Here is an 11,114-nt window from a genome sequence, read left to right as displayed (position 1 = left end):
TTCAAGCCGTGATTTGTCATAATTGTGATGATTATGGCTTACAGCTCATGAAAACCCCAAGAACCCCAAATCCACAACCTCAAAAAAGTAGATTATTACATGCAATCAATAAAACAAGGATTGTACATAGAACAATATCAGACCTCTGAAAAGTACAAGCATGCATATGTACTCAGTACTTGGTTTGGGCCCCTTTTGCAGCAATTACTTTTGCACGATATTCTAATTATTCGAGTTTCACCTGTATAACTAGTGAATGTTAAAATCTGGAATTTTGATAAGACGACAAATTTAGTGAATAATGGCAAATTTTGGTCAGGGAATGTATGGTTAATCTTTGGTGAAAAAGCCATTTGAACCATATGTAAATATGTCCCTAAATGTAGAATAGATATGTTAAATGAAGGAATAACTTTTAAATGGCCACGTATAGCTGCACTAACAGGACTCCAGGAAAAGGTTGTAGAATTTTGGTAATTAACAACAATCAAGTAATAATTGCAACATTTTATCCCATAAAACGTTTCTTGTGGTATATTTAGCTGCAAAATGATTGAGAGTGTAACCTTTATCACCTGGAGAACAGCGTAGGTCTCATTCAATGGGCGCAATCTACTTGTCCCTCATGACAATCTACTTGTCGTGATACAGAAAGTAGTGTGAACCGAAACCGTATTTAACCATGCTAAGATGCGTTTCTCATTGGTCAGCACGGTCACCTGACCGAGTGCTCGCAATTTGTGAGTGCAATACGAAATCAATAGTGCAAGGCTGCACTGGATGACATTATGGAGTATAGATAGTACACCCATACTGGTGGACCGTTGGCCGACAGACAAGCAGGCTGCTACAAGTGATCTAGGCGGCTGTACAGGTAATCTGGCCACCCAGATCACTTCTACAAAATGAGCAGCAGCTTCCCCACTCTACATTTAGCCTTGCTTGCCTGCAGCAGGGCTAAATGTAAAAAAAAACACCTGCCCGGCACCCGGAAATGCATGCCCCAGGCATTGGGCGATAGGAATCCCACACCTCTGCATCTGAAGAGGATGGGTAATAAACTTTTAGCATACATAGAGAATCATACTGTGTTTTTCAGTCTTCATAGCTGGCAGTAATCTATGCAGTATGGCAGTTAGTAGGTATGTCCAAGGCACTATATCCGACCCCCTGCAGCTCCCAATATTGTGCTCAAAAGGAAATGCAATACGTACGGATTCCTGCATCTTCATTTCCAAACATTCAATTTAGATGTGGCTGCTGTCAGCTGTTCAAGATAATGGCCGGGTCACATTGGACACATCTGTAAGAGGCACTGCATATGTAATCACTGTTCTGGGACGCATCTACAGGGATCGATTTCTAACAGCATGTATTCATATCGCATACAATTACAGATGGAGTGCTGCTTACATATGCGGCCGCTGTCACCTGGTCATTAACTAGAACTGGCGATGGTGGCCGTATCTAAATAGAATATTCCTGCCGCAGGTATCCCAAATTGCACAATCGTGCGTAGTGTAAATGTAGCCTAAGATTCTAAAAATGTTTAGTAACATTGTTGACAGGCTACAACATTGTTCAGGCAAAAGAAGTATGGTTAATTGTATCTAATATTCTGAAATTGTTAACAGGCTAGAGCCCAGGCTGAAGCACTTCGTTTGAATGACCTCCACTATGGAGTTAAACCAGGCTCCAGTGGTTCCCCTAAATTGCATTCAAGTGCTGCTGTGCATCGATTAAAGAAGGACATCCGACGCTGCCATAGCATGTCCCGTCGCCCTCTTCCCCGTCCAGATCCCTCTGCACCTTCAGGTACTAGTTCTGGCCTACGCCCTCCTGTGTCACCATTTTCAGAAACCGTGCGGATCATCAATCGCAAGGCAAAACCTAGAGAGCCAAAGCGTAATCGAATCATTCTCAATCTGAAGGTCATTGATAAAGCAGCAAAGCCACCTTTAGGACGCCCTAAAATTCCATCCCGAAATAGAGTGATTGGTAAAAGTAAAAAGTACAGTGAAAGTATGTTACGCAATCAGATCCGTCACCTAAAATATGGATCTTTCTCATTGTACAACAAGCCAGCCCTTCGAGGCCCAGATGAAGAGAAAGCAGATCATGAAAGCACTCACCAAGGCTTAGAGGATGAAAGTTCTACAACATCTGGGTGCCCTTCTCCAGCTCCATCAGATGATCGACCCCCTAAATTGTTGCCTGAGACTCTTAGTCCTGCTGTTCCTGACTGGAGGGAATCTGAGGCATTGGATTTGTCCATACCACCTGAATCTTCTGCAAGCAAGCGTGGGCAAGGGGAGCCTGAAGAATCTGAACCAGAAGAGGAAGCTGGAGATTGGCGTCCAGACATGTCGCCATGTTCAAATGTGGTGGTGACTGATGTTACCAGTAACCTTTTGACAGTCACCATAAAAGAGTTTTGCAATGCTCAAGACTTCGAGAAAGTAGCAGCTGTTGGCAAATAGAACAGGGAAAGTACGAGTAATAGGAAATATGTACAAGAATCTAAAGATTGTTTCTCTCTAAAGCTTGTGATGCACCACTCTTTATTAATTTCCTACATTCTTATGATCATGTATGAGGATGTACTGTAAGATACTGCAACCTTTACTTCATTGCCCAGCACGGCAATATTTAAATGTAGAATGTGATGGCACTTGGTCAAAAAACGAATTATATGTGTCTTCTCAACCGCGTATCTAATTTTACATTTCGCAAAATAGTATAAAGCAAATTTATTTACTATTTTGCTAATTGCTCGTTATATTGTCACAGCTGTTTAGTCACAGAGATGGATTGTGCATGTATACTATATAAATGGTATAGCTTGCTATTAAAGCGGGCGGTACACAATAAATGTATACATACATGCATACATACACGTATATACTACATTTTCTTCATGATCCTACTTACAGAAAGTTTTCTTTTTGTACATTACTAGCTCCCAAGTAGTTGTTGGAAGACATTAAGCATAGACACCATATGCACATTAATGCTTTGCATTCTGGGACAGCTGATATGTTTTGATTTTAGTAAAATTACATATTTCCTGATACTAACAGGAGGGCAGAGCTGATTGGGAAAGTCAATTAAAATGAGGTTAATGTGTGAATGGCACTCAAATGGCCATTTAAAAGCCCCTGTTCATGCACATCATTAACCCCCTGGTTTTAACCTTGCTCTGGTTAGGAATCTTTGGTGACTTTCACCTGGAGTAGATGAAATTAGCAGATTTCATACTAGAGTAGAGAAATTAGCAGATCAGTGATTTGAGGTGGACCAAATGAAGCACAAAGATGAGTACTGTTAGATGGATTTAAATAAAATCGGTTGACATTTTTCAGAATAACATTCTATGCTGTGCTATCCTGTACACTAGTGTGTGCTAGTGTAACAAAAAAGGGATTAAAGTGTTGAGCTACTGTGAACACAGTAATCATCTGTCTCTAACGTAGGCTTCAAATTATATTGTGTACCAATGTAAGGCTTGCAGGTATTTATTGCCTCTCAGAAATCACTCCCAGGACAGGAGGACCAAAAGGATAAGTGCACTTTGTTTTAAAGTGCATCTATCCTTTTAAAGTGTTCCAATGAGATAACTGGGGAAATGCTTCCTCCTGCCTGGAAAGACTGATGACATCTTAGCCTAGGTAAAGTCGCCTGCCTGGAGCTCAAGGACAGATTTTTAGTTGTAAAAGGTATAGCTTTTTCCTAGTATGCTGTGCCATATTCAGAAATGTATTCAAACTGACTTGTAAAGTTACTGAAAGGTTCATGCTAAGCATACAGTAGGAACTGTATTAAACTTACAAAGAAAGGAATGGTCAAATGAGCTCTCAAACCCAGCCCACCAGATCTCATGTGCTTCCCGTCCCACGATCCAGTCTTTTTCCTTTACCTATAGTTGAGTTCTGTCCTTCTGTACTTGGCTATCGACAGATTGGACTATTCATACTAATAAGATGGCATAGCCTTGGCCAAGTAATAGTTTGTTCCATCACATTTTATAACTTTTAAATTGTTAATGAATTTTTGGAATCTAAAAGCTTTAGTAACAAACACAATTACATTATTACCACTGTGTTAAAATGTAGATCATAGCCTTTTATTCAAATTCAGAATTTATTATTATAATTGCCTTAAAGAGTCCTATTCTTCTCTTTGAGTCAAAACTTGAAAACAAGCTTTTGAGTGAATACATCCTTTTTCTTTTTTTTTACTGTTTGATATGGTGAATCTCATACAATGTATTCTCTGCAATTAATTCAAGATCTATGATGTTAAGGAGTTACTGGTGCTAACACCTATTTATGTCAGTTATTTTTATAGATAAAGGGTGATTGCAAACTGCATGAGTAAAGTGGCAAGTCTGTTGGGGTCTGCCTCTAGCCATAAACTGACAAGCAATGCTTCCTATTATTTTTCAGCAATAGGAAGTTAAGACGACACCTGGTGCTGAACATCCCAGTATATTTTTGCATTGATAGACTTTGAAGGGGAAATGGATTTCCAAATAGCATTTGTTAAGTGAACAGAGAGTGATAAAGAATAGTATTGCTGTTCTTTTCAAATGAGCACAGATTTAACTTGGATACTTAAAGATTATCCTTCTGTTTCAACATAAGGGTCTGAAATATATGAAATGGTTTTGCAAGGGAAATCCGTATAAAACCCTTTGCTTTCTTGGTGCTAAAGTCTGTGGTTTTTGTTTTGTTCTTTTCTTTTTTTAGTGTGTTTTTTTTTGTTTTATTTTAACAGGTCTTGAAGGATTTAAGAGTTGAATGAAATGGCTGGCTATTCTGGGGGGCATGGTTACCTGTCTTCTTATATGCTAAACTTTGCATCCTTTTACACAACCAGTGTAATTGCTCCTGGGTGTAAAGTGAATAATATTGTTGAAGACGTGTTCAAAACTTCCAATTTTTCAGAAGCCATAAAAGAACCTCCAAAACCAAAAAAAATATTTTTTTTTTCCTCATCTATATGCCAGTGAAAAATTTACCTTTTAATTGGGTCAGAATATATAGGTTTTTAGTCCTTTTTCAGTTCACTAGCAAAACTTCAGATTACACTGTTGCATATCTATCTTTGGATCGCAAAGTTGAGGTCCTATATTTAAATATCTGGCACTTGGCAAGGGCATTTTAAATGTATAATGGCTGAATTGTCGATGTATATATTACACATAACTAAACACCCATTCTCCAAGGCCTGTTCACGCCATTCAGTTTGTGTTCTTGTACACATAATGCTTTTTTGCTGGTGTGCGGTGTAATTGCTCACTATTGTGCTCTGCAGTGCATTGTTAAAGTGTTGCTTGCTTTTTTTTTGTTTTTCTGTGTTTCAGCCCATTGCAATACATTACAAGGCATTGGAATGTGCTACACAAAAAGACAACATGTTGAACTGAAGCCATAGGACATACGGCAAATTCCCTTGTTGTTGCGTTGATACTGTGCTGGCAAGCCCTTAGATCAGAGATAACAAGAAAAGTAACTTGCACTTTTTTATCAACTTGACTGTCCTTTTGATGCTTTTCTGTTTTTATTATGTCTGATGATTGAAATATTAATTACCAGTATGTTTCAATGAAAGCGTTCCATGTAGAAAAATTAGTTCTAAATGATTATTATCCACCATAAATTTATTGCACTTGTTTTTCCGTCCATTATAAAGAGATTTTTGTCTGGGCCTGCTCTTCCTCCTCCATTGATGGAGAGTGTAGCAGTTTTACTGACTGAGCTATTGTCAGTCTAACAAGCGGGAACCAGTTGTGCACTTTCATAGTTATAATAATATAATTTTAAAATGTGTACAGAGAAATTTGAGAGTTGCACGAGTAAAAACCCGAAGATCTTTTATGAAATATGCACTTGTGCATTGGACACCTTCCTTGTAGACATTTATAAGTAGAGTGACATTGGCATCTATTAAGTAGGGATAACCAGATGTCCAGTCTGTTTAAATAAACTGCAAGTTTGGAGCCTTTAATGCTCACATGTAGTACTGAATCTATATTTGTTCATTGTATTACCCGATAAGAATAGTGCTGAACACATTCTTACAAAATGTTAACTTGCTTTCTAGATGTAATATTTTGTATTGCTCAATAGTTATTAAAGCAGAGGCTGATTAATAAGAGCCAGCTTAGGCACTTTGTGGATCTCCCGTTGTAAACCAGGTTTGCCAGCAAAGTTTGTTTGAAGCACGGTAGAAGTTTGGAGCCTGGCCACAGTGCCTGTCTGTGCCTCAGACTATTAGTATTCTGTTAGAAAACAGTGGAAGGATATCTAATAAGTGATGTATTGGTATCTTGCTGTTAATACTCCAGTATCCAGAGAAGAAAAAAAACAGCTTGAAGACTGTTGCATATATAATTGCCAACGCTGATATGGATTTCAATACAAAACTACACTAGGGTTTGATTAAAAAATAAATAAATTAGTAGGATAGCAAAACAAGCAAATTATAGTTTATAAATAGACGCTCTGTAAAGCCAAATGTTATTTTTGTTGTGAGATTTACACATCTATCTATAAATCCATAGTAACCAGCTATACTTCCTACAAGATTTTGTTCCCAAGATATTTATGCAGCCATTTTCTATCATACAAAAAAGTAAATCCACCCAAAACTGGTTATTCAGCCTAGTGGTCCTTTTTTTCCCCTAAGACAGACTTCCTATTTCTCAGTACAATTTTTATTAACACGCCATAAAATACTAATTAATTTAGCATATGTGCCATGGAGCCCTGGAGTAAAAATCCTGAGCAATAGATTTGTATCTGTGGATTTTGCTTCAGAAACATTCTTTTACATACTTGGTTAAGGGCTTGTTCACACCATGTCCAGTCCAGAACAGTATGTTTGGGGGAGTCAATGATGGAGAAAGATCTGGGTGTTCTGGTAGATCATAGACTCAGTAATAGCATGCAATGTCAAGCCGAAGTTTCTAAAGCAAGCAAAATACTTTCTTGTATTAAAAGGGGTATAGACTCCAGAGATAGAGACATAATCCTGCCCCTGTGCAAAGCATTAGTAAGACCTCATCTGGAATATGCAGTTCAGTTTTGGGCACCAGTTCATAAAAAGGATGTTGTGGAACTGGAGAAAGTGCAACGAAGGACAACTAAACTCATAAGAGGCATGAAGGAGCTCAGCTATGAGGAAAGATTAACTGACCTGAATTTGTTCTCTCTGGAGAAGAGGCGATTAAGGGGAGGACATGATCCCCATGTATAAATACATAAATGGTCCATATAGTGAGCTTGGTGCCAAATTATTCACTTTAAGGTCACTGCAAAGGACAAGGAGGCACTCTTTTGTGTCTGGAGGAAAAGAGGTTTAACCTTTGCATATGGAAAGGATTCTTCACAGTTGGAGCTGTGTAAATGTGGAACAGACTCCCCCAGAAAAAAAAAATCTGGATGTATTCCTAAATGCACAGAATATTACTGGATATTGAGTGATTATAGGTATACTAAGCATCAGAGATTGTTGATCCAGTGAATATCTGATTGCCTTATGTGATCAGGAAGGGATTTTTTCCCCCCTGTTGGAGCAAATTGCACCATGCTTTATAGGGGGGGGGGGGGTTGACTTCCTCTGTTTAGGCTTTTCTTCCTTCTTTTTTTTTTCTTTTATATCTCTATAGGTTGAACTCGATGGGCATGCCTTTTTTTTTTCATCCTGACTAACTATGTAACTGTGTTCCCGGACCAAAAAAGCATCCCAATGGATCCCTATGGTATTTCTGGGCTCTTTTCACACCAGCGCAGTCCGTTCCAGTCTAGACAGAAAAACAAAATACTGCGTCTCATTTTCTCTGTTCTGGAATGCACTAGAACGCATCAAAAACGCATACAAACACACTGGACTGCACCTGAAAGCCCATTTTAAGCTAAAAAAAAACCCAGCTCCAGAACACGGAAAAATCGTGGCAATAATTCACTGCACTGTGTTTGCAGATTTACTCCAGATGTGGTCTAGACATGGTGTGAACATAGACTGAAGGGGATAGAAGATGGGAGGAGATATATTCTTGTATAAATACAGAGTGCATTCTTTAGTAGCCTCTATGTGGTCCAGTTTATTGGACTCCTAGAACTGTAGCTGTTGCTTGATGCAGCTATATAGGGAGATTTATTTTTTCATTCAATTGATTTAAGGTTCCTCATGCCTCCTTTATAAAGGCAGAGATCCAGAGAGATAATTAACTTGCACCTTCCCTTTTTTTGTACTTCCTTTTTATTGAGGTTTTACACGGATACAAGAGTATAAATCAGCATATGCATTTCGCTTTAATAAGCTTTAATAAAGAACATTTTCAATTTGAATTGAAGAAAAGAAAAAAAAAAAGTAATCCGGAAAAAAGTAAAAAAAAATAAGGGGGAAAGAGGAAGAAAGGAAAAAACACACTTCACAGGAAAACCAAAACACCAGGTAACAAAGCAGCGCCATTAGGCATATATGATCAATAATATCACTGCACTGATATTATTTAGACCATTGCTTGAGATGTGTTTTAACAGAAACTTCAGATTCTTGCTAGAACCCATTTTATGCCCCATCACTTGCTGCAAAATACATGCAGACTGCAATTTACATATTTCTTTTTGCATGTGTCTGCTCACATATATGCATTTATGTGAAATGCACTATGCTGCATTTGTAATACTGCTTGCTTCAGTAATGTGGTAGAAAAAAAGCCTTTTACACATCATTTGTATGCATGTAGCATGCATTTTAGCAAATTATAAAAGTTCAGCAGACATACATGTGTCTTTAAGCAGATGGGTCTGAATAGAACCTTATGTATTCTAACATCAATGAGCACTTTGAAGCTGTGACACTCTTCACTCCTACGCTACACTTTGTTGCTCTGATCGAATATTGACATGTAGCCAACAATATAGCTTCTTGAACAAGTTGTGTACAGATTTACTGTGTAATTTGCCATGTTTTCTCAAAGCTATCTATCATTTCAACCATGGACGTTGCATAGAACTATTTCTTTGCTTTAGTTTGTGCAGCCAGTGCTTATTGCTTTAACTGTAAGCACTTTATCATGCCGACATATTTCATTTACCTTTTTAGATTCACTGTGAAACATTAGCTGCTGCATTGAATTCATTTTGGTGCTGTTTACATTTATAAGCTATAAAAAGGAGGTATTGGGAAGGCACAGAAAAAAATGGCTGCTTGCTTCTAAATGGTTGATGTTATTCAGTATACAATATAACCCAAAAACAGAGAATTATTCACAGGGCTTGTACACTTTACATGAATTTGAGACTTTACTACGTGCTTTCTGTGTAAACAACTCTGAAAATCCTGTGTTGTCTATATTAAATAGTGAGATTCTCCCTTTTAATTTTCTCTCCTGCACTGTACGATTTTAAAATGAAGAATCTCATTGGCCGTTCGAGCAAGCACGCAGGTCAATTTTTTTCAGAAACTGTAAAAGACGCAATACAATTTTTAAAATGTGCTGCAGTTTTTTAGTTGGATAAGGGGTACAACTTGCCCAGCCTGCCAAAAAATATTTAATAGATATACAAAGAAATCAGGGTCAGATGTGACAAACATGCAGACATTGCAAAAGTTAGTGCAATTCTATGTTAATATAATGTACAAAACATTAAGATCTTTTGTTTGTTTTATAAACATTTATTCATATTGTATTGACAGCGAGAAACATTTTCGTCCTTCTTTGTGTCCTATGTTTGTTTTTTATTTGTGTTGTTACATAAGAGGACACTGATGGGGCCCCTACACACGGTGGTTAAAGATTAGTAAACTTACGCTGCATTCATATCCTTAAAATCAAAATAGAAAAATTTGTTTACGTGTAATTTTATGCATGTACTCATAAACACAAGTACGTGCGTATGAACTATTAAATTTAATGGAATGGGGTAAATGCTGAATGGACATTCGCATGTGTGTAAACGCTAGCACTTTACTGACTTATTCGTGTGATTTTTTTTTATTTTTTTGTTACGCAGTAAACATCTGCCAGCACTCTCTTTCGTAGATTAATATTTCAATATGCCTGTGCGCATGAGCCCATATAGTTGTTTTTAACTTGCAATGATGTGACCATCTTGAAGATGACTTTATTTTCTCCTGCTATCTATATGCCTCATTCAAAATGTGGGCACAGTATTGGTGGTAACTGATGAAGGATAAGGGATGGTAACCTTTTTATTTCAGCACTGTCCATGCGCATATATATTGTTGAATATGCGAATTGAAAGAAAGAAAGAAACTGGGCTTATCGTTCTCTTGGTTAAGTCAACCACCTGCCTGGACTTCTTTGGTCGTTTAGTTTTCAAAGCCTGTTGAGGAGCCTAAATTTCATTGTGATATGCTATATTTCTTTTTTTAATTATTATTTGGTTTTTGTTGTAGTTAAAGTTGTGTTGCCAACTGTAGCTGGTCAGTCTTATTGTGCAACTCAAAAGCAGTTGATGCAATGCATTAGGGTCTCCAACAGTTTTTACATGCCTCACAACATATCCATTGCTTCATGTATTACTGATATGCACATCTGAACCATCTGTTATTTACTGTATATAAGGGCCAACATCACTTTTGAATCTGTCCTTGCTGGACCCAATTTAACCACCTGCTGCTCCACTTCTAAGAGCTTCACTATGAGGTGCTTGCTATGCATGCTGCTGTTCCTGTTTATTTCTATGGGTAGCGCTGTACTCCATTTGACATATACAGGTAAGTACAGACCCAGCCATAGGATTAAACTGCCAGGACTTTTTTTTAGACAGCCAGGACTTTTTAAAAAGGCTGTGTGTCACTGGGCAGGACCATACAGTATAATGAGGCTCCAGGTAAGTAACCGTAGGGAATACACTATGGGAGGGAGGTTCCATAAGGCCCTGTTCACACATTTGTGGTGCATGGCAGTAAGGCGGTCTTTTTATCACAAATGGGTTGCCAGTGCAACTTAACAAACATTTTAGTGCACCTCGTGTAGTTATTGGTGTGCTGAAACAAATGCATTGCTGTGCGTTGTGGTGCCAGCGAACTGTACCATTTTTCGTGCGTTACTGTGCATTAAAACACATGTTTTACCA

The 11,114-nt window shown here is 38.0% G+C and overlaps 1 protein-coding gene across 1 annotated transcript in view; it reads left to right on the top strand.

The window, feature by feature from the left end:
• The window catches only part of CBX6 (chromobox 6), a 30,174-nt gene extending 27,477 nt beyond the window's left edge, over positions 1 to 2,697 (top strand). Inside the window, exon 5 of the mRNA XM_018570266.1 lies at positions 1,635 to 2,697. Within this exon, the coding sequence (XP_018425768.1) occupies positions 1,635 to 2,480 (846 nt within the window). The 3' untranslated portion in view covers positions 2,481 to 2,697. The remainder of the gene's footprint in view (positions 1 to 1,634) is intronic.
• The last annotated feature ends 8,417 nt before the right edge of the window (positions 2,698 to 11,114 follow it).

This window comes from Nanorana parkeri, unplaced genomic scaffold (assembly GCF_000935625.1).
Source record: "Nanorana parkeri isolate BGI_ZX_2015 unplaced genomic scaffold, ASM93562v1 scaffold1490, whole genome shotgun sequence".
Lineage (NCBI taxonomy): Eukaryota > Metazoa > Chordata > Amphibia > Anura > Dicroglossidae > Nanorana > Nanorana parkeri.
Note: the sequence above shows the minus strand (reverse complement) of the source record. Positions and strands in the feature narration are given on the sequence as shown.